Genomic DNA, 24,395 nt, shown 5'->3' on the forward strand with positions numbered 1-24,395 from the left:
GTTAGTAAACAAGATCACATCAATAGCAACATAAACAACAGAAATGCTGCTGGGTTTTTTGTTGTTGTTGTTGTTGTTTTGTTTTTTTCTGAGATGGAATCTCACTCTGTCGCCCAGGCTGGAGTGCAGCAGAGCAATCTTGGTCTTGGCTCACTGCAACCTCTGCCTCCCCAGTTCAAGCAATTCTCCTGCCTGGGCCTCCCGGGTAGCTGGGACTACAGGCTTCCACCATCACGCCCGGCTAACCTTTTCATTTTTAGTAGAGGCGGGGTTTTGCCATGTTGGCCAGGCCGGTCTTGAATGCCTGACCTCAGGTGATCCGACTGCCTCGGCCTCCCAAAGTGCTGGGATTACAGGCGTGAGACACCGCGCCCGGCCAGAAATGCTGTTCTTCAATCCCTTCAGAGTTAACTTTGAGGTTAATAGGTTTTTAGCTATATCTGCCTCAGCAATACTTGCCTAGACACTTTGTTCCACAGTAAGTCAAATATTTTTCCTCTGTACCCAATGCATACTGATAACCACCACTTGTACCGGGCAGTCAGCCTTAGCTGTACCTGTAACAACCCACGCAGTGAGCTGCCTTATCTCAGGCTGGATATGCTCAGCAATTCCAACCCCACATCTGTGGCTCAACAGTTTAGAAAAAAGAATAACTGTTCTCTCAAACTTTTAATGGATACAAGTCCTTGCAGGACTGTATGGGTGTGTAGGTATATGTATGTCTGTGAGCCCACATTCTAAGGTATATTTGGGTGTGCTGGTCTCTTGGCAAGGTTTGGGGATAGGTACTAGGTTGATAACTGAGTAGATGCAATGTCATCCCATCAATTTCAGACATCCCATTTCTCCCCAAACAATTCCAAGGGAAGAATTCCTTTTTTTTTTTTTTGAGACGGGAGTCTCGCTCTGTCATCCAGACCTGAGTGCAGTGGCACGATCTCGGCTCACTGAAACCTCCGCCTCCTGGCTTCAAGCAATTCTCCAGCTTCAGCCTCCCAAGTAGCTGGGATTACAGGCATGCATCACCACGCCTGGCTAATTTTTTTGTATTTTTAATAGAAACAGGGTTTCACAATGTTGGCCAGGCTGGTCTCAAACTCCTGACCTTGTGATCCATCCGCCTCAGTCTCCCAAAGTACTGGGATTACAGGCGTGAGCACCATGCCTGGCCTGGAAGAATTTCAGCTCACACTGCCTAGGGTCACACGATATGGTATGTACCACACAGTACAAGGGGAAAGAGGCAGGAAGAGTTCCAAAATGGTAGAAATGCCTCATTCATTCAAATCAATTTGATACAATTTATTATGCATCAAGATCCTATATAATATGATCCCTGGTTACCTCTCTGGCCTCTTTCCCTATTCTGCCTCCTTTTTCTAACTGTGCTCCAGCCACACGAGCCTCCTTGCTCTTCTTTGAACACATCAAAGTCTTTGCTCTTGCCCTATACCTAGAACGCCTTTCCCAACTACTCACACAGCTCTCTTGCTCACTTCATTCACGTCTACTCAGTCAAATGTTACCTCCTCAGAGAGGTCTTCCTTGATCAACTAAAATAGTGCACCCACCCTCCCTCTTCCCTGACTCTCTATCTACTTACCCTGCTTTTTCTTCATTGCATTTATTATTACTTGACATTATTTATATGTGTATGTACATATGTGTGTATACATACCCCTCCACACACAAATACACATACATATGCAATGAGGGGAGGGATTTTACCTCTTGTTCATTGCTTTACCCCAGCACATAGCAGGAGTTCCAGGAATATTTGTTGCATAGTGGATCAATGAATCTTTCATATGTTTGGGACTGAGATAAGTACTGGAAATATAAAGATGAATAAGTCATGCCCCTTGACTCAAAGGAGCTAACAAACTGATGGAAGAGATGAACACACCACAAGAAGAGAAAGCACCACGGCTTCAGGTATTTCCCCCACAGAGTGTCCTCTGGAGAGTGAAAAAACAAGTTATTTGCATACTTGTAAACCTGAAGTGTTAACTGCTATAGCACTGTTATTGATTTATTTATTTTTAATTTTATTTATTTATTTAGAGACAAAATATTACTCTGTCACCCAGGCTGGAGTACAGTGGCATAATCACAGCTCGCTGCAGCCTCCAAATCCTGGGCTCAAGAGAGTCTCCAGCCTCAGCCTCCTAAGTAGCTAGGACTACAGGCACATGCTACCACATCTGGCTAATTTAAAAAAATTTTTTTTAGAGATGGGGTCTCGCTATATTGTCCAAGCTAATCTCAAACTCCTGGCCTCAAGTAATCCTCCCTCCTCGGCCTCCTAAAGTGCTGGGATTACAGGTGTGAGCCACTGAGCACAGCCCAGAACTGTAATATTAATAAAAAGTTATAAAAAGACAAATTGCTGGTCATAAGAGACAGACCTAGTTTCAAATTCAGATATTGTCATTTGTTAGCAGGGCAATTACTTAACCTTTATAGTTTGTTTCCTAATACATAACATGGAAATGATCCTGGTGCTTCAGAGTTGTTATAAGATAATGCATATAAAGCACTTTTCATACTGCCTGGAACACAGTATGTACTCAAACGTTAGCTATTAATATTACTAACAGTTGACTTAAATGATCCCCTTGGGGCCAATGCCCAATCAATAGCTAAATCTTACCAATTCTATCACCAAGGAAACCTCTCCTATCGTTTCCTTTCTCTTCATGTTCACAGCCCTAACTGGTATCTCTGATTCCAGTCTCTCTCCCTTTGAATTCAACTCACACTTTCCTAAAGAATTAAATCCAAGCCCCTTAGCTTAGCATTTAACGTCCTTCATGTTTGGGCCCCAATTTACCTTTCAGTCCTTTTTTTCCCACTACTTTCTGGAATCCACCACTCTAGCCAAATTAAATTACTCTTCTAGATATACCCTATGCTTCCCCACTATGATGCCTGTTCATTTTATTCCCTCCTGGAATGTCTTCTCTTTACCTTCAAAGGTCCAAATCTTTCCATCCTCTTTCCAGACATAACTCAAATGCCATAATGCCTTCTCAATTAAAAACAATCTCTCTCTCCCCAGAATACCTTCATGTTATTTATATGTCTTTTATAGCACCAATCCCTTTTAACTTTATATTTTGCTTATGTACTCTGCAGGTTCTCTGTTGAAAGATCCATGCCAGTTCTTACACTTACTACATACTCAAATAAATGTATGTTGAAGGCTAGGCGTGGTGGCTCACATGTGTAATCCTGGCCTATTGGGAGGCCAAGGTGGGTGGATCACTTGAGAACAGGAGTTCAGGACCAGCCTGGACAACATGGTGAAACTCCATCTCTACAAAAAATATAAAAATTAGCCAGGCATGGGCCAGGCGCAGTGGCTCATGCCTGTATTCCCAGCACTTTGGGAGGCCAAGGCAGGCGAATCACGAGGTCAGGAGATCGAGACCATCCTGGCTAATACGGTGAAACCCCGTCTCCACTAAAACTACAAAAAATTGGCCGGGCGCGGTGGCTCAAGCCTGTAATCCCAGCACTTTGGGAGGCTGAGACGGGCGGATCGCGAGGTCAGGAGATCGAGACCATCTTGGCTAACACGGTGAAACCCCGTCTCCCAGCTACTTGGGAGGCTGAGGCAGGAGAATGGCATAAACCCGGGAGGCGGAGCGTGCAGTGAGCTGAGAACCGGCCACTGCACTCCAGCCTGGGCGACAGAGCGAGACTCCGTCTCAAAAAAAAAAAAAAAAAAAAAAAAAAAAAAATTAGCCGGGCGTGGTGGTGGGCGCCTGTAGTCCCAGCTACTCAGGAGGCTGAGGCAGGAGAATGGTGTGAACCCAGGAGGCGGGGCTTGCAGTGAGCGGAGATTGTGCCACTGCACTCCAGCCTGGGCGACACAGCAAGACTCCATCTCAAAAGAAAAAAAAAAAAATTAGCCGGGCATGGTGGTGCACACCTGTAGTCCCAGCTACTTGTAGGGCTGAGGCAGGAGGACTGCTTGAGCCAGGGAAGCTGAGGCTGCAGTGAGCTGAGATCATGCCACTGCACTCCAGCCTGGGTGACAGAGTGAGACCCTGTCTCAAAACAAAAATTTAAATGTAAATTTTAAAATGTATGTTGGATCTACCTTTGGGAGTATTCTGGTTTTATATATATATATATATATATCAGCATGTATATAATATTCATTCAACATGTATCCATCTATCCATCTTCATGTTTATATTATATATTAAATATAATATTATATATGATATATATAATATTGAATACAAGTTGAATGAATATTTTGCAAATAGATATTAAAATCAGATTTAGCTTCAACAAGAAAATTTCAGCCTTGAACTAGAATTTTCTGATCTAACCTGTATTACAGCTCCTTCACAAAAGGAAACTGGAACAAAAAGTACTACACTTTCTAACCAGTGGTCATATTATTTTTTTTTAGTTCTGGATTTTAAGAGGTCACATACCCTTCCTTTCACTTCCAGAGTCTCAACTGCTTTTGATCAGAAACTTCTCAAATTCTACAATATACATTTAGATTTAAAAGCAAAGTGAGCCTGGGCAACATAGTGAGACCCCATCCCTACAAAAAATTTAAAAATTAGCCTGGCATGGTAGATGCATCCTTGTAGTCCTCGCGACTCAGCAAGCTGATCAGGAATTCAAGGTTATAGCCAGCTAGGATCGCTCTACTTCACTCAGATCACTGCACTCTGCCTGGGTGACAGAGCTAGACTCCATCTCTTAAAAACAAATTTAAAATATTTAATTTTTTTAAATTAAAAAAATTAGGCTGGGCACAGTGGCTCACGCCTGTAATCCCAGCACTTTGGGAGGCTGAGGTGGGAGAAGTGCTTGTGCCCAGGGGTTTGAGACCAGCCTGGCCAACACAGCAAGACTTCATCTCTACAAAAAAGAAAAATTTTTTAAAGTTTAAAAACTAAAGCAAAGTGATATTATTTAAAATACAGAATTGTAATTCAGGACTAACTAGTTCTACCTATTAACAGAGTACACCAAGCTCACAAAACACAATAATAAACAATAAGGATGATGACCACCATTCTTTCCAAGTAAAGCTGTTGCTGATCTCCTGTTTATAAGGCTCCAAGATGATTTTCAAGCCCAAGAAACACCCTGTATTTGACTCATTCAGCTACAGTTTCACTCAGACCCTAATGGGGAGGAGGGAGTTTTAAGACAAGCAATACCATTCTGAATTCCACCAACAACTCTACCATGCATTACTTGCTCTGTGGTTGTGGCTAAGTCTCTTAGCTTCCCTGTGTACCAGATTTGTTCAAGAGCAGCTAAGTAGGGAAGGAAAACAAAAGCCTCATCTGCCTGAAATCCAAAAATACACCCCAATGCTTTGTTACAAAAGACAAAATAATGTAAGTTGAAATGTTGCTGGTGAATTATCTTTATTAAAACAGAAGTCATCCCACCTCTCAAATACCAGTCATTGTGTCTGATTTCCGAATTCATTACAGGAAGAACTGTGTATGAAGTCATCCAAACACATGCACTCTCCACTTCCCTTAATTGAAAGTTGCTGATTTCCGAGGAGCCAGGGGCTGAGCAGAATGTAAACCTAAAGCCTAAATCAGTAAACAACCCCATCCAAACTGGCCTAAGAGGAAAGCGAGGTGGGTGGGGAGGAAGGTGGATGACAGGAGAAACTCGGCTGACCACTGCGCCAAGTCAACGCACTCACAGCTCTCGAGATGACACACACTCCCCTTCCCACCCTCGGGCTGTTTTGGTCCCAGAACCGTGGGGGCAGAACTCCAGAGAAGCAGCTCAAGCTTCAGCTGGGGCCGGGGACCCTCGGGCAGCCCGGGCCTGACAGACTGGGGGAGGCAAGCCCACCGCCCCCAGGGTGGACAGCCCGAGACAGCCCCAGGTGTGGCCTCGGCCGTAGTCCCAGCCGGGCTCCGCGACCCGACAGTCTCACCCAGGCCTGTCCCGGGGACAGCTCCCGCCCCCCAGCTCGGTACCCCGGCTCACTGGCTTGGCTGATCCGCTGGATGTTGCCGCTGCACGTCTGGATGATGCTGCTGAAGTCCCGGAGCTGGGGCCCTGAGGGCCCCAGGTTCCGGTACATATCTAAGGGACCGTATGACATGATGAGGAGCTGAGACCTGCTCGCCCTACACCACTCTCCTACCGGAAGCAGCCGCCAGCCGGGACCCGCAGGCTGACGGAGAAACTGGGAAGAGCAAGGGCGGGGAAGAAGCTAAGGCTGCGTGCGCACTAGTCCCGCCCCCACGCAGCGCGCACGCGTCCTCCCCGCCCCTGTTCAAAGTGCGCAGGCGCCGCTGGGACTGGGGCTGGGACTGTATCTTAGAGACAGGACTGCCTGGGGCTTGGGGGTTGCGGGGCGGAGAGATGACGTCACCTAGTTGGGGCTGAGATTGGATGAGCTTGGGTGGAGGTGTTGTTTCTCGCCAGGGCACATTGACAAGAGGCAAGAATTTTCGATTTGCATAAAACTGTACCAGATGATCTCAGCCCTTACATCCTATTCTGTTTTGAGAATTCAGGCCCAAATATGGGAGTATTCAACGTTGAAACTCAGACCAGGAACCAAATCGTAACCCGAAATTCCTCTCTACTTCCGTCCCCAGGGTTTTGGTAGTATTTGGGGTTTCCAAACCGCTTTCATTTCTCCCTCCACCCCTCTTCTAATCTAAACAATAAAATAATAATGTTTATTAAGCACATACTATGTGTGAATCCTCACCGCAATTCACTTGTTCATAAGATTTTTCACAGCAAGGGACGATGCTCTGTCTACATTTTTATCATTAGAATAGATAGCGGAGAGTCGGTTTTTTAAATATTGAAGTAAAGTAACTCATCAATGTTAGCATTATTATTTTCCCTATTACCGATGAGAAAATTAAGACCAGCGAGGTTACTTCGCCTTGCTGAAGTTTGACTGCAAAAGCCAAACGCTAAGCTGACTCTCTCCTCACCTTGCTACTTCTCTAAAATTCATTCTCATCGAAATCTCTCCCAAATAGCTCGTTCATCTATATCCCAAACCGGGATTTCTTGGAGAACTAGATTCCTAAAATTTAAAAATCATACCCTTAAATACTTTGGAATGCATGACCTCAATTTTCCTACAGAAGACTGCATTTCTGTAAGCGTATGTTAAAAGGAAAGACATAGGATTTTGGTTTGGGAGGAGATCAAGATGGTGAGAAGTGAAGGGGAACTGGCTGTTTCCTGTGTTCTCCACCCCACCCCAGCCTGCTTTGCAGTCTTTGGAAAATGCAAAGACGGAAAGCTGCTTGCCTGGGTGAAAGGAGACCCCAAGTGAATGAGCCTGTATATGGCCTTAGGGTTTTTTCTTTATTTTATTTTATTTTTTTTGAGACAGGGTTTCGCTCTGTCACACAGGTTGGAGTGCAGTGGCATGATCTCCGCTCACTGCAACCTCCTTCTCCTGGGCTCAAGAGATCCTCCTACCTCAGCCTCCAAGTAGTTGGGACTACAGGCGTGCGCCACCACGCCCAGCTAATTTTTCTATTTTTTGTAGTGATGGGGTTTGGCCATGTTGTCCAGGCTGGTCTCGAACTCCTGGGCTCAAGTGATCACCACCAGCCTTAGGATTTTTTAAGGGTGGCTATCTCTATTTTTCGTTGGAGAATTTGAGAGCATTTTTTTCCCTCTCTCTAGAAAGAGATGGATGACATCCGGGGGCTCTTGTTTTGGTTATTTTATTTTATTTTTGAAATGGAGTCTTGCTGTGTTGCCCAGGCTGGAGTCGAATGGCGCAGTCTTGGCTCACTGCAATTTCTGCCTCCTGGGTTCAAGCAATTCTCCTGCCTCAGCCTCCCGAGTAGCTGGGATTACAGGCATGCACCACCACAGCCCGGCTAATTTTTGTATTTTCAGTAGAGATGGGGTTTCACCATGTTGGTCAGGCTGGTCTTGAATTCCTGACCTCAGGTGATCCACCCGCCTTGGCCTCCCAAAGTGTTGGGATTACAGGCATGAGCCACCGCACCGGCCTGTTTTGGTTATTATTATACAACCTTACTGTTTCTTAGAATCTGTAGTTTTATGTCAAATCTTATAGCAAGTCATGTAAATTGCACTTTTTAACCTATATGATAGTCCTGATAATTTTTAAATTTACATTTCACACTATATAAAGTGAAGTTCAGTAAAGGTATTTTTCTTATAGGAATTAAAAATATTGTTTTCTTTCTCCATGTACAATAAAAATCGTTTTAAGGCTGGGTGCGGTGGCTCACTACTGGAATCCCAGCACTTTGGGAGGCTGAGGCAGGCTGATTGTTGCTTGAGCTCGGGAGTTCGAGACCAGCCTGAGCAAAATGGCGAAAGCATGTCTCTACCAAAAATGCAAAAATTAGCTGGGCACAGTGGCCTGAGCCTATAGTCCCAGCTACTCCGGAGCCTGAGGCAGGAGTGTAGCTTAAGCCTGGGAGGCGGAGGTTGTAGCGATCATCTCTCATAGCAGTAAATCTGTGCCTTGCAAATACTGGATGTCAAACAAACATTTGTTGGATTAACACATGAATAATAAAAATAATAATTTTATCATTTCTTAAATGCCTCTTAGGTGCCAGGCAGTATGAACACATTTTGTGTACATTATCAGTAATCTCCAAGATAAAACCCATCTGATAAAGACCACCTGTAGTCAGAAAAAGTTAAGTTTATTAACTTGCTGCTGCAAGGGAAACTGCACGCCAAAGGAATCATGCAGCGTGTCACAAAACACAGGAAGACAGTGAGTTATTCCAGGATTTGGGGGAAAGAAATGTAGATAAATTTTTAAAGAAGCAGTGTTTTGATAGCCCCTAAACACACCAGGCTATGTGTAAAGGGATTATCATCAGGCCCTAGCTAACAAGATCCTGTTTCCTTGGAAACCATGATGCCAAGATAAATGTGGAATGTTGTGTCTGGAAACCCCTTATCTGAAGCTCTGCACCTGCGTTAGAAATTGAGGCTGCTCTTCTGCATCAAAGTAACTGATCCTCCAGGTAAGAGTGGTATATTCCATTCTTCTTGATAATTTGAGCAACACATTTTCTAAAAATCTATGGCTTTAGAGAAAATGTATCTTAGCACTACATACTTTTGTTAATTAACGAAGGTAGTCTTCATGGGTTTGCACCCATCAAGGTGATATTAGCTCCTTGGTATAGATAAAGAAACTGGAGTTTCTGGGTACTTGCCTAATGTCATACAGCTGTTAAGTGACAGAGCCAGGATTCCCATGCACCTTATGACCCAGCAATTCTACTCCTAACTATATACCCAACTATATGTGTTCCAAAAACCAGGTATAGTCCACAGGAGCATTTTTAGGACCAAGCAGCATTTTTCTATACTTATTTACTTTTTTTGTTTGTTTGTTTGTTTTGAGACAGGCTGGAGTGCAGTGGCATGATCTCAACTCACTACAGACTCAATCTCTCTAGTTCAAGCCATCTTCCTACCTCAGGCCTCCAAGTAGCTGGGACTACAGGCACGCACCACTACACTTGGCTAATTTTCGTTTTTGTTTTTTTTTTTTGGTAGAGATGTGGTCTTGCCATGTTGCCCAGGCTAGTCTCAAACTCCTGGGCTCAAGCGATTCATCCACCTCGGCCTCCCAAAATGCTGGGATTACAGGAGTGAGCTATGACACCCAGCCCTTACATTTGATTGTTATTGAGTTATAATTGATATACAATCAAATGCACAGATATTAAGTGTTCAGCTCAATGGATTTTGACACACCCGTGTTACTTCCACACCCAAACCAAGAGACAGAACATTTTCATCATCACCCCAGAAAGTTTCCTTGACTTATGCTCCTTTCTAATCCATTTCCCTCATCACTGGAAGTTACTTACTGATTTTTTTTTTTTTTTTTTTTTTTTTTTTTGAGATGGAGTCTCACTCTGTCACCCAGGCTGGAGTGCAGTGGCACGATCTCGGCTCACTGCAACCTCCACCTTCTGGGTTCAAGCGATTCTCCTGCCTCAGCCTCCCGAGTAGCTAAGGAATACAAGCATGCGCCACCATGCTTTTTGTGAAAATACAAAATTTTTTTGTATTTTTAGTAGAGACAGGGTTTCACCGTGGTCAGGCTGGTCTCGAATGATCCGCCTGCCTCGGCCTCTCAAATGATCCACTTGCCTCAGCCTCTCAGTGCTGGGATTACAGGCGTGAGCCACTGCACCCGGCCTTTACTTCCTGATTTTTATCACTACAGATTAGCTTTGTCTGCTCTTGGACTTCATATTTTTTATATTCTTTAGTTTTGGCTTTTTTCTATTAAGACAATGTTTTTGAGATTTATCCATGATGTTGCATATATCAGTAGTTTGGTCTTTTTTTATTACTGATTAGTATTTCCTCATATGAATACACTTACAGTTTACTTATCCATTCTCTTATTGATGGATGTTTGCATTGTTTCCAATTTGGTGTTATTATGAAGTTCATAGCAGTATTTATTTTTACTAGTTCCAAACTGGAAACAACTTGAATATCCATCAACAGAGGTTTGTGTAAACAGATATTATAGAGCACAAAAATAAATGGCCTACTGCTGTGTGAACAACATAGGTGACCTCTTCACAACAATGCATAGCTAAAGGAGCCAGATGCAAATTAGCCAGGCATGGTGGTGCACACCTGTAGTCCTAGCTACCTGAGAGATCAAGGTGGGAGGATCCTTGAGGCCAGGAAGTCAAGGCTGCAGTGAGCTATGATCGCACCACTGCACTCCAGCCTGGGCAACAGAGCGAGACCCTGTCTCTTAAAAAAAAAAAAAAAAAAAAAAAGGAGAAGCAGCAGCCAGACATAAAATGAGTACAATCTGTATCATTTCATCTTTATTAAGTTCAAAACTGGCCAAATTAAATCTGTGTTATTAAAAGTCAGAATAGGACTAGGTGCAGTGGCTCATGTCTGTAATCCCAGCACTTTGGGAGGCCAAAAGGATGGATCACTTGAGCTCAGGAGATTGAGACTATCCCGGACAATATGGTGAAACCCTGTCTCTACAAAAAATACAAAAATTAGCTGGGCATGGTGGCACATGCCTGTAGTCCCAGCTACTCGGGAGGCTGAGGTGGGAGGATGGCTTGCACCTGGGAGGTAGAGGTGGCAGTAATCCAAGATCATAAAGTATCACTATCACTATCAGTATGGTGAGCTTCCTGGGGACTGTTAGGGAGGAGTTAATGGGGAAATTCACTTAGATTGCAAATAATACTGTATTAAACTTAGCGCTCATATATTGCTGGTGGGGATGCAAAATGGTACGGTCACTTTGGAAAATAGTTTTACAGTCTCTTATACAGTTAAGAATAAATTTACCTTACAGCCCAGCAATTCAGCAGCTCCACTGCTATATATTTACCCAAGAATAATAAAAACACATTTCTATTAAAAGACCTGTATGCAAATGTTCAAGGCAGCCTTATTCATAATAACCAAAAACTGGAAGCAGCTCAAGTGTCCATCAACTGCTGAAGAGATAAACTGTGGTACATCCATACAGTGGAAAACTATTCAGCTATAAAAAGAAACTACTGAGACATGGAATAAATTACTGAGACATGCAAAAACACGGATGAATCTCGAATACATATGCTAAGTGAAAAAAGTCAGACACAAAAGGCCATATCCTATGTGATTCCATTTATATGACATTCTCTTTTTTTTTTTTTGAGATGGAGTTTCACTCTTGTCACCCAGGCTGGAATGCAATGCCACGATCTCGGCTCACTGCAACCTCTGCCACCCAGGCTCAAGCGATTCTCCTGCCTCAGCCTCCCGAGTAGTTGAGATTACAGGCATGTGCCACCATTCCTAGCTCATTTTGTATTTTTGGTAGAGATGGGGTTTCACCATGTTGGCCAGGCTGGTCTTGAACTCCTGGCCTCAGGTGATCTGCCCACCTTGGCCTCCCAAAGTGCTGGGATTACAGGCGTGAACCACCGCACCTGGCTATATGACATTCTCTAAAAGGCAAAGGTATAGGAATATACATCAGATTAGTGGTTGCATAAAGGCTGGTATGGAGGGAAGGGCACCAAAGGACACAAGGGAACTTTTGGGGTTGATGAATATGTTCCATATCTTGATTATGGTGGTGATTACACAACTTCATACACTTGTCAAAACTCATTGTGCACTAAGGAGGGTTATTTTAGTGTATGCCAATTTTATACACACACACACAGATACACACATACTTAAATGGCACTCTAGAAATCAATGCAATAAAATGGCATATATGAGGTAGGTAATGTGGAGTTGAAAAAGAGGTTTTAAAAGTTGTGGGTTGCAATAATGGTCTGATGGCCTAGAGGTGACCTAGGAATAAAGTGACTTTGGAAGCAAAAAAACAAGTAAACATACGTGTTCATTCTAATTTATCCCTCTATCACCTTCCTTCTTAGAAAACATAAAATGTTGATTCTGTAGAAGTCATAGGTGACAATAGCTTACAAAATTGAGTGCATACTACGTGCCAAGCACTGTTCGCCCAGGCTGGTGTGCCTGGCAGCTACATGACTTCTACATGTAGCTGGGCATAGTGGCTTGTGCCTGTAGTCCCAGCTTCTCGAGAGGCTGAGGTAGGAAGATTGCTTGAGTCTAAGAGTTCGAGGCTGCAGTAAACTATGATCATGCCACTGCACTCTAGCTTGAGCAACAGAGCGAGATCTGACTCTTTTTGTTTTTTTTTTTTTTTTAGACTGAGTCTCCCTCTGTCACCAGGCTGGAGTGCAGTGGCGCAATCTGGGCTCACTGCAACTTCTGACTCTCTGGTTCAAGTGATTCTCCTGCCTCAGGTTCCTGAGTAGCTGGGATCACAGGAATGTGCCACCACGCCCAGCTAATTTTTTTTTTTTTTTTTTGAGATGGAGTCTCGCTCTGCCGCCCAGGCTGGAGGTGCAGTGGCTCGATCTCAGCTCACCGCAAGCTCCGCCTCCTGGGTTCACGCCATTCTCCTGCCTCAGCCTCCTGAGTAGCTGGGACTACAGGCGCCCGCCACCACACTCAGCTAATTTTTTGTATTTTTTTAAATAGAGACGGGGTTTCACCGTATTAGCCAGGATGGTCTCGATCTCCTGACCTTGTGATCTGCCCGCCTCGACCTCCCAAAGTGCTGGGATTACAGGCGTGAGCCACCGCGCCCAGCCAACGCCCAGCTAATTTTTGTTTATTTAGTAGAGAGGGAGTTTCACCACGTTGACCAGAATGGTCTCAATCTCCTGACCTCATGATCCACCTGCCTCAGCCTCCTGAAGTGCTGGGATTTCGGGTGTGAAACGCCGCGCCTGGCTGAGATCTGACTCTGAAAACAAACAAACGAACAAAACAAAAAAAAAACCAAAAACACTTCTATATGTATTATTTAATCCTCACAGCAACTCTAAGGTAAGTAGAGACAGGAAGTTTCCACTTCAGGCAGCCTGACATCATAGCACTACATGGTCTCACTTTTCAAATAGGGTTGATAATTTGCTGGAGGGACAGCCTGGCAAGCCCTGGTAGTCGGAGAAGTCATGGATTCCAGTAATAGCTAAGAAGTATGAACTACTTTCCCCCAAAAGGTAATTTTTATTGCTATCTTCAAAATCCAGAGGTTCACACAATCGTTACTCAATCCTGCTGGCCAAAAATCAATGTGGTAGCTAGCCTCCAAGGTGGACCCTTGATATCATCTTCTGGTATTAATGTACCTGGACAGTCTCTTCCCACATCAAAGTGTCAGTAACTTGACCACTGTAACCAATAGGCTATTGCAGAAATTATGGAGTGTGATGTCTGAAGGTAGGACATGAAGGACATTATAGCTTGCTCTCTCTGATCTGGCTTAGTTCCAAAACCCATTCCCTGAGTGGCAGATTGTATTTTATAAGATGGTCAGCACAATAGCCTCCACCTCATATGCTCTTCTACTTTGTTGTCCTCTGTCCTGTGAAACGGCCGTATATGCAAAGTGACCTCCAAATGCCAAGAAGCCAAGAAGCCAAGAAGCCAAAGGAGGAGGCAGACAAATCCAATTTGTCAGTATTGGTTGATTTACTGAGGGAACTTACAGACAAACGCATAGTCTTGGGCAGCCACAAGACAGGTAGATTTCTGTGCTGTTACTCCCCAGACCCAAAGCTTATATGCCGTAGTGAATAGGTATACATGTTCTAGGAAGCCAGTTAATTAAAGGCAATCCTCCAGGACAGGCAGAAGTGCCATATGCATCATAATTTGTGCAATTAATATCAAGGCTGACATGTTCTTACACCAGGGACAGTAAATAAAGTAGAAACCAGCTAATTTTTGTATTTTTAGTAGAGATGGGGTTTCGCCATGTTGGCCAGGCTGGTCTACGAACACTTGACCTCGTGATCTGCCCACGTCGGCCTCCCAAAGTGCTGGGATTACAGGCGCGAACCACTACTCCTGGCCTGTTTATACTATTTTCTTACCCTAAGTGGTTTTAAAGGCTGAGTAAATGAGTCAATTAAGATAATTCACACAATAAAGGTAGTCATAAAAATAGCCTACAAAATAGGCGGGGTGTGGTGGCTCACACCTGTAATCCCAGCACTTTGGGAGGCCGAGGTAGGCAGATCACTTGAGGTCAGAAGTTCGAGACCAGCCTGGCCAACATGATAAACCCTGTCTCTACTAAAAATACAAAAATTAGCCGGGCTTGGTGGCGGGCACCTATAATCCCAGCTACTTGAGAGGCTGAGGCTAGAGAATTGCTTGAACCAGGGAGGCGGAGGTTGCAGTGAGTCGAGATTACACCACTGCACTCCAGCCTGGGTGACAGAGCGAGACTCCATCTCAGAAAAACCAAAAACCAAAAAACCAAAACAGGCCAGGCACAGTGGCTCATGCCTGAAATCCTAGCACTTTGGGAGGCCAAGGCAGGTGATCACCTGAGGTTAGGAGTTCAAGACCAGCCTGGCCAACATGGCATAACCCTGTCTCCACTAAAAATACAAAAATTAGCTGGGCATGGTGGCGCATGCCTATAATCCCAGCTACTTGGGAGGGTGAGGCACAATAATCACTTGAACCCAGGAGGCAGAGGTTGCAGTGAGCCGAGATGGCACCACTGCACTCCAGCCTGGGTGACAGAGCAAGAGTCTGTCTCAAACTAAAATAAAAACAAAAACAAAAACATAACCTACAAAATAAAACTATCTTCAACTTATTCTGAGAAAATTAGCTTTGAGTTTATAGAATGACCAGGATGTAACAGTGACAGTGTCTGAAAGGCACTTCTCATTTTAAAACCTACTGGCTCTAGGGTTTCAAAGGGATGCATTCCTCTCCTTGTGAGATGACATTTCAAAAAGCTTTCACTCATACTTCATGAAGATTCATTCTGTATTATGTTTTGAATAATAAGAATAAAAATCAAGGAACATGGCTGGGCATAGTGGCTCATACCTGGGTAATCCCAGCTCTTTGGGAGGCCAAGGTGGGAGGATCACCTGAGTCCAGGAGTTCAAGACCAGTCTGGGCAACATACTGAGACCTCATCTCTACAAAAAATAAACAAAATTAGCTAGGAATGGTGGTACACACCTGTAGTCCAAGCTACTTGGGAGGCTGAGGTGGAAGGATCAATTGAGCCTGGGAGGTCAAAGCGGCAGTGAGCCGAGATCACATCACTGAACTCTGGCATAAGTGAGAGAGAAAGGCTGTCTCAAAAAAATTTTTTTTGGCCAGGTGCAGTGGCTCACACCTGTAATCCCAGCACTTTGGGAGGCCAAGGGCAGGTGGATTACCTGTCAGGAGTTCGACACCAGTCTGGCCAACATGGTGAAATCCTGTCTCAACTAAAAATACAAAAAAATTAGCCAAATGTGGTGGTGCGCACCTGTAATCCCAGCTACTTGGGAGGTTGAGGCTGGAGAATCGCTTGATCCTGGGAGGTGGAGGTTGCAGTGAGCCAAGATCATGCCACTGCACTCCAGCCTGGGCAACAGAGCATGACTCCGTCTCAAAAAAAAATTTTTTTTTTCTTTTTAAATCAAGGAACAATGGTGGTGTGGTGGTGTCCAATATTCCACTAAATGGAAGCCCCATAAAGACAGTAACTTGTTTTTGTCACTGCTGTAACTGCATTGCCTAGCACAGTGCCTATCACATGAGCACTTAAACTGGGTAAATAGAATCACCAAGAGGCTCAGTGTGGTAGCTCATGCCTGTAATCCCAGCACTTTGGGAGGCTGAGGTGGGCGGATGGCTTGAGCCCAGGAGTTGGAGACCAGCCTGGATGGCAAAACCCTATCTTTACAAAAAATACAAAAATTAGCTGGGTATGGTGGTGTGCATCTGTAGTCCCAGCTACTTGTGAGGCTGAGGTGGGAGAATCCCCAGGAAGTCAGGGCTCAGTGATCCACTTGCCACTGCACTCGAGCCTGGATGACTGAGGGAGACTCTTGTCTCAAAACAAAGTCATAGAAGAGAGAAAGAGAATGAGTTTATTCTCTAATGGACAGGAAATTCCCAATTAGCAGTTAGGCTTTTAATTTTTTAAGTCTACAAGCAAGACAAACTTTTCTAGGCTGAAGGGGATAATGGAGTATGTCTATTGGTAAATCAGCAAGAAATAAAAACAAAACCCAACAATTACACTTGAGTCAATATGAATTTTTATTAACACACATTTGTCAAAGTCTGTACAAACCAAAACATTCCTGTTTTAAAATGTCCATTATTACAAACATACAAAGAAACAAAAGGTGTTACCAAAAGTTAGCTACTCAATTTCATGGTAAAACAGTGTCATGATCTTTAAAAATCAAAATTTCAAGACTGAGGTTTCTTCTTTCCCTTTTTGGAACTTATGGAAAGTTAGAAAATGTGTGAATTTACTTTATATTAAATGCCAAGACCTTAAAAAAAGATTTAGTATAAAACTAAATATGTTTTTATATTGTCATACATCATGTAACAGAATTTCAGTCCTCAAAATAAAATTAAAAAAAAAACACCATGACTGTCATTTCCCCCAAATTTTTCTCCCATAGTCAGTGCAAATGCATCTGAAAAATATTATGACAGTTTATCTTTACCTAAAAGTTTCTCATTCAAAAACTTTACAAAACTATTTAGCACTGCCATTTCCCTTGCTTAGAAGGGAAAATTATATCCCCTAGTAGGGTGATATATAAGCGACATGGTCCACTGTATCCCTTATCAGAAGGAAACCACCATTTCCACATCTCTGTCCAATTATGTGTAGGACTCCATTTATGAGAATGCTATCACAAATTATAGAGCATCTGCTTCCAGGAAACGCCTAGAAGTTAAATTTAGTGCTACAATTTTTTGGTAGACTGAGGTACAAATGTTATCTGCCCTTATTATTATTTCTAACTTTAGTACCCCCTGCATAAATGATTCTAGGATAGTTGGTTTTGTTGTTTCATGGCACACATGACACACCCTAATTCCTTTCACAAACATCACAAAGAGGACCTGAGAGTATGCCTAGAAATGTAAATCTATCCCCTTTCCTGGAAAAGTAAATCCATGTGCCTACAGGGTTAAGAAGGGAAGACAGGCAGGGCACACATAACTCTGCTTGAGGCAAAGTGCTTCTGAGAAGCACCTGTTTTCAATACATATCCATGAAAAGCAGGGAGTGTATGGGCTCGGGTGGGTGAGGAGTGGGGAGAAGGTACAGTGATACCACTTTTCCCAATCAGACTCAGAGTCCTTACTAGAGCAGCTCATGCTGACCCCCAAAATTCTCTGTAGTTCAAATAATATTCCTTTTTTTTTTTTTTTTTTTTTTTTTGAGACAGAGTCTCACTCCATTGCCCAGGCTGCAGTGCAGTGTTGCGATTTCAGCTCATTGCAACCTCCACCTCCTGGGTTCGAGCAATTCTTCTGCCTCAGTCTCCTGGGTAGCTGGGATTACAGGTGCACACACCTGTCCCGGCTAATTTTTGTATTTTTTTTTTAGTAGAGATGGAGTTTCACCATGTTGGCCAGGATGGTTTCAAACTCCTAACCTCAAATGATCCACCCGCCTCGGCCTCCCAAATTGCTGGGATCACAGGCGTGAGCCACTGCGCCTGGCCATATTATTCCATTTTTAATCTGTTCATGTAAAAAAAAAGTTCTCTGACAGCAGCCCAGTATGACAACTGATATAAGCAAATAAAGGATTTTATTTTTTAAAGAAGTGGCAGTGTTCAAATTTAAAATCAATCACACAAAACAATCAGGAAAAGGGTGGGGAGAGAAGTGTCCAGTACAACCTGGACAACCTTGCTTTCTGCCCTTACTTAAAAAGACAGACGGTTCAAATCTTTGCTACCTCCCTTAAGTATCTCCATAAATGCTCTTCCAAGAAATCCTCCAAAAGGCACTTAGCTCCATACTTATGCATTGAATTGTTTCACCTTAGCAATGTTTTTAAGACTCCAAGGTAACAAAAAAGAAAAGATCTGATTATTTTACTAAAAGCTAGTGAATAGGACTGTTTTTTTTCAAGAGGCATCACTTTTACAAGAACTAGCTAGGCTACCATTATTCCTTTATCAAGAAAAAGTTTCTTTTTTAAAAAATAAATAAAACTCTGGCTATACATAGTACAAAGTTCATACATAATACATCTGGAAAAAAACCCAAGAGTATACCCTGAAGCAAAAGGTTTATTGGAGAGAGAAAGCCTCTTCCATTATACCAAGTCTGAAGGTGGCAGTTTTCAAAGTTCAGAGGGTGGCAGTGATATATAATTAATGCCAAACAGTTTGCTCATGGGTATGGCAGGATGCAATGATGGACCAAAAAAAAAAAAACAAAAAACCATTCTGCACATTATACTGAGCAGTGACCACCACAAAAAAAAAAATAATAAAATAAAATAATAAAAAAAAAATAAAAAAAATAGAACCAAAATAGAGAGAGAAGAGGAAGAAGAAAAAGAAAAGTCCTAATAGTGAGAGAAACAGAGTGAGCTTGAAATCCCAAACACTCAAGCATGCAGTCTAACACAGCACAAACCAGGTGTTTCCATTCAGCCCACTGCAATCGCACAAAGAAGGATAACTGTAATAAAATAGAGATTTCTTAAGAAAGCTTGCAATTCCCACAGAACAGCCAGGTCTCCAACCCTAACCCTGGACAACTCCATTTGCTGTTGCTATGGAGCCTCCTTGAGGTGTGTCATGGAGAGGTTATAGCTCCTGACTTCTCTGACTTCTTGCTCTTGGACAAGGCAGCTGCCTGCTTCAGGAGCTCTCGGTTTTTGGCCTAAAGAAAAAAAAAATCAGTGTAAGAAGGATGTTTTAAACAGGATATAATGTTTTTTCATGCAGAATAAGTGCACATGCTAAGGCAGACGATGTGGAGGGTCAGAAAGAGACAAACAATTCTAGAGGTGGAAAACAACAGGAAGTTCTAGGGCTTGACACTTGGTTCAGGAAAAAAAAGTATTTGCCAGAGGTTAATCAGTGTACCTCAATCTCTTGGGACCCACTGTTACAAAGGGATGCTTTATGCAATACAAACTGTGGAGTGACTTCATGAGCTGGATAAACAGAATCTATAATTCAGACATCTGGAATCACATCTGGTTTATTCAAAAATCAAAGAACACACTTAATATTTCTACTGTTTTTGAGGGGGAAAAGATCAGAACACATCCAAGAGTGAAACAATACAAAGTATCTACAGGCTGGGCATGGTGGCTCACGCCTGTAATCCTAGAACTTTGTGAGGTTGAGGTGGGAGGATCGCTTGAAGCCAGGAGTTCAAGACTAGCTGAGGCAATACAGCGAGAGCCCATCTCTGCAAAAAAATTTAAAAATAAATTAGTGGGATAGGGTGGTATATGGCTGTGGTCTTCGCTACTTGGAAGGTTGAGGTGGGAGGATCACCAGAGCCTGGGAGGTTGAGGCTGCAGTGAGCCATGATCATGCCACTGCTCTCCAGCCTGGGTGACAGAGAGAGAACCTGTCTCAAAAAAAAAAAAAAAAAATCTAAAAAGGGGATTAACATGATTTGTCAATACTTTGAGAAAAAAATAAATCTATGAGATGATCACTTAAAATAGAATCAGCTAGGTATACCAGGTAGGTACACAATTTTAGCATGTAAAATAAGCAGTCACCTGCAATTGTTCTGTGACTTCTTTGTGGGTTTTCTCCATCTGGTTCATTTTGGCTCTCATCTGCGATTCCTGGTACTGAAAATCAGCCTTCAACTCTGTAATCTGAGGGAAACAAGGCAGAGTAACCAGAATAAATTTCTGTGCAATAAAAAAAATTTGCTTTCAGAGAGCTAAATGGTCACCCAAATTAATGAAACCCAGGGCTCTCCTGCAGATCCATATCTAAATCAAAGCCAGGGAGTTCCACACTCTCTTTTCTCCTAAAGCTTTCCTAAAAATTACACAAAGTCCTGAACTAACATTTCTGAATATCTGAGAATAATAGCTGCTACCAATTACTGAACTTTTACTATGTTGTAGAAAAACTGATTACTTCAGCAGATCTTTATGATAACATTGTGAGGGTAGTAGTCCCATTTTATAGAGGAGAAAACTGATCTTTAGAAAGAGTTAAGTAATGTGGCCAAGATCATATACAGAGTTAGCAAGGGGTAGAGCTAGATTTCAAATCCCAGACCCTCTTCTGAATAGCTGACTACTATTCAAGGAAATTCTAAATCAGAGAGGTGATGTGTGAGCTGAGCTTTGAGATGTAGTAACAATAGGCACATAAGGTGAGCAGGAGGGCATCTAAACAGAGAACAGTATAGGCACAGACAGATAAATGTGAGATAACAGAGATTATCTGGATGGCTGATGAGGTTGGAGAGATGGGCAGCTATTATGCTAAAGAGCCTGTATTCCAAGCTGAGGAGTGTGACCTTGATCCTGAAAGCTTTGGGAAACAATCTATTTGTTTTTGCTCCTTTAAAAACCCTAACTCTGGGCCAGACACGGTGGCTCATGCCTGTAATCCCAGCACTTTGGAAGGCCAAAAGGGTGGAACACTTAAGCTCAGGAGTTTGAGACCAACATGGACAACATGGTGAAACGCCATGTCTACAAAAAAAAAAAAAAAAAAAGACAAAAATTAAAATAGCTGGGCGTGGTGCTGTGCGCCTGCAGTCCCAGCTACTTAGAGGACTGAGGTGGGAGGATCACTTGAGCCAGGGAAGTTGAGTTTACAGTGAGCTGAGATTGCACCACTGCCCAACAGCCTGGGCAACAGAGCAAGCCCCTGTCTCAAAAAAATAAAATAATAAATAAATAAAAACTCTATCTCTGCAAAGCAGTAGAAACAAGTGTTCATCTTGTCCCTGTTTTACCGAAATCCTTTTATGTGCCATTCTGATCTAGTCCATAGAGAGAATATACTTGGGCCATTTTCACTTGACAGTCATGTAGTTATGTGAAAGAACACAGATCTCTTCCCATGAATTTCCACCTTCCTAGCAGGAGAAAGCATAGCACAGTAGAAAGAACAGTAGAGGCCGGGCGCGGTGGCTCAAGCCTGTAATCCCAGCACTTTGGGAGGCCGAGACGGGCGGATCACAAGGTCAGGAGATCGAGACCATCCTGGCTAACCCGGTGAAACCCCGTCTCTACTAAAAAATACAAAAAACTAGCCGGGCGAGGTGGCGGGCGCCTGTAGTCCCAGCTACTCCGGAGGCTGAGGCAGGAGAATGGCGTGAACCCCGGAGGCAGAGCTTGCAGTGAGCTGAAATCCGGCCACTGCACTCCAGCCTGGGTGACAGAGCGAGACTCCGTCTCAAAAAAAAAAAAAAAAAAAAAGAAAGAACAGTAGAGTCAGAAAGATTTCCAGTCTCTTGTTCCGCCATTTACTAGCTGTATGGTTTGGACATATTAACCTCTTTGGGTCTGTTTCCTCATCTGTAAAATGAGGTAGAAATTACATGAATGCAAGAAAGGAATTTACATCAATGTCTTAGCTATTCAGAATGAATCACAGCATTCTGAACTTGGCACAAGACTAAACATAAAGAGCCAGGGGAGGGAATTAGAAACCCCTAAGAAGAAAAATACTGGAGGCATTCTTCATCTATGAAATGATTATAACAATTCCTACCTCAAAGACTTTTTTTTTTTTTTTGAGACGGAGTCTTGCTGTGTTGCCGAGGCTAGAGTGCAGTGGCATAATCTTGGTTCACTGCAAGCTCCACCTCCCGGGTTCACGCCATTCTCCTGCCTCAGCCTCCTGAGTAGCTGGGACTACAGGCGCCTGCCACCACTCCCAGCTAATTTTTTGTATTTTTAGTAGAGATGGGGTTTCACCATGTTAGCCAGGATGGTCTCGATCTCCTGACCTCATGATCCACCCACCTCGGCCTCCCAAAGTTCTAGGATTACAGGCATGAGCAACCAAGCCCGGCCTCAAAGGCTTATTATAAGAATAAACAGGCTGGGTGTGGTAGCTCATGCCTGTAATCCCAGCACTTTGGGAGGCCGAGGCGAGCGGGTCACTTGAGGTCAGGAGTTCAAGACCAGCCTGGCCAACATGGTGAGACCCCCATCTCTATGAAAAATACAAAGATTAGCTAGCCATGGTGCCACGTGCCTGTAATCCAAGCCACTCAGGAGGTTGAGGCAGGAGAATCACTTGAACCCAAGGAGGTAGAGGTTGCAGTGAGCAGAGATTGCGCCACTGCACTCCAGCTTGGGTGACAGAGAGAGACCCTGTCTCAAACAAAAACAAAAACAAAAACCAGCCAGGCATGGTGGCGGGCACCTGTAGTCCCAGCTACTCAGGAGGCTGAGGAATGAGAATTGCTTAAACCCAGGAGTCAGAGGTTGCAGTGAGCTGAGATCGCACCACTGCACTCCAGCCTGGGTTACAGAGCAAGACTCTGTCTTTAAAGAAAAAAAAAAAAAAGGAATAAATGAGTTAATACATATAAAGCACTTAAAACAGAGTCAGGCATGAAGTTACATCCAATAAAAGTTAGCTATTATTATTATAATATTAAGGCAAAATGAGATATTATTTTTTGTTTGTTTTTGGAGACAGGGTCTGGCTCTGTCACCCACAGGCTGGAGTGCAGTGGTATGATCACGGCTCACCACAGCCTTGACCTCCCGGGCTGAGGTGATCCTCCCACCTTAACCTCCCAAGTAGCTAGGACCATAGGTGCACACCATCAAGCCCTGCTAATTTTTGTATTTTTTTGCAAAGATGAGGTTTCACCAATGGCCCAGGCTGGTCTTGAATTCCTGGGCTCAAGCAATCTGCCTGCCTTAGCTTCCCAAAGTGTTGGGATTACAGGTGTGAGCCACTGCACCCAGCCTAAAAATGAGATACTATTTAGAAAACCTGAAAACAAGATAAGAGACATGAATCAGAGTAAGAATGTAAAAAAGGAAGATAACTATCAGACCGTAATAAGACTGGTCTTATTCTGAAGATATTAATGTGAAGATATTAGAAATATAAGGTAGAAGATATTCTGATGTGAAAATAAAATACTAACACTGAGGCCAGGCACAGTGGCTCACGCCTGTAATCCCAACACTTTGGGAGGATGAAGCAGGCAGATCACTTGAGATCAAGAGTTTGAGACCAGCCTGGCCAGCACGGTGAAACCCCATCTCTACTGAAAATAGAAAAATTAGTCAGGCATGGTGGCGGGCACCCATAATCCTAGCTACTTGGGAGGCTGAGGTAGGAGAATCGCTTGAACTCGAGAGGTAGAGGTTGCAGTGAACCTGGGCAACAGAGACTCTGTCTCAAAAAACAAAAAATGAAAAAAAGAATATTAATACTGAAGATAAATTAAGATTAAAATATTAACATATTAAAGATGGGTCACTTAGTAACAGACTTATTAGCAGTGGAATCACAGTGACGTAAGAGTCATGGCAGAAGGCCCACGTGAACACTGTTCAGGGAAGAGGAAGAACTGGCCCGTGAACTTTGCGTATTATTGTCCCACAGACATGGCCATCCCCATAATAAGAGAAGAAGACATTAGGTTCTTTTAGCTGGACAGAATCGAACATTCCAGTTAATAACTACCTCCTCTTGTCCCAACTCTATGCTTATTCAGCACCTTCTGATTACAGCCTCTCCAGGTAGCTCATGCCAAGAACAGTGTGCTGTTACATGCTCCGCTGTGAACTGAGATGTGAACACTGTTTTTTTTAATACATTGTCTCTATAAGCTCAGTTAACAAATGTCCTCTCTGAGGCCAGGGGCAGTGGCTCACGTTTGTAATCCTAGCACTTTGGGAGGCCGAGGTGGAAGGATCACGTAAGACCAGGAGTTCAAGATCAGTCTGGGCAACATAATAAGTCCATGTCTCTACAAAAAAATTTTTTAAATTGACCGGGTACAGTGGCACATGCCTGTAGTCCCAGCTACTCAGGGGG

At 43.4% G+C, this 24,395-nt stretch overlaps 2 protein-coding genes and 1 long non-coding RNA gene across 8 annotated transcripts in view; 1 reads left to right on the forward strand and 2 right to left on the reverse strand.

Moving 5' to 3' along the window:
* Window positions 1-6,231, reverse strand: part of STX12 (syntaxin 12) — a 50,870-nt gene extending 44,639 nt beyond the window's left edge. The window contains 1 exon segment of one of the 2 annotated variants that reach the window (NM_001265898.1): window positions 6,001-6,132. In NM_001265898.1, coding sequence (NP_001252827.1) covers window positions 6,001-6,118 — 118 coding nt within the window. In that variant the 5' untranslated portion in view covers window positions 6,119-6,132. 2 annotated transcript variants of the gene reach the window in all.
* LOC144334953 (uncharacterized) overlaps window positions 1-24,395 on the forward strand; it is a 65,438-nt gene that overhangs the window by 12,660 nt on the left and 28,383 nt on the right. The window lies entirely within an intron of this gene.
* The window catches only part of FAM76A (family with sequence similarity 76 member A), a 39,082-nt gene continuing 31,322 nt past the window's right edge, over window positions 16,636-24,395 (reverse strand). For all 5 annotated transcript variants that reach the window (XM_077966914.1, XM_001111916.5, XM_001111995.5 and 2 more), the window contains 2 exons: window positions 20,132-20,233; window positions 16,636-19,272 (listed from right to left, as the gene is read on the reverse strand). In XM_077966914.1, the coding sequence (XP_077823040.1) occupies window positions 19,186-19,272; window positions 20,132-20,233 (189 nt within the window). In that variant the 3' untranslated portion in view covers window positions 16,636-19,185. The remainder of the gene's footprint in view (window positions 19,273-20,131; window positions 20,234-24,395) is intronic.

Source organism: Macaca mulatta, chromosome 1 (assembly GCF_049350105.2).
Source record: "Macaca mulatta isolate MMU2019108-1 chromosome 1, T2T-MMU8v2.0, whole genome shotgun sequence".
NCBI classification, from domain to species: domain Eukaryota; kingdom Metazoa; phylum Chordata; class Mammalia; order Primates; family Cercopithecidae; genus Macaca; species Macaca mulatta.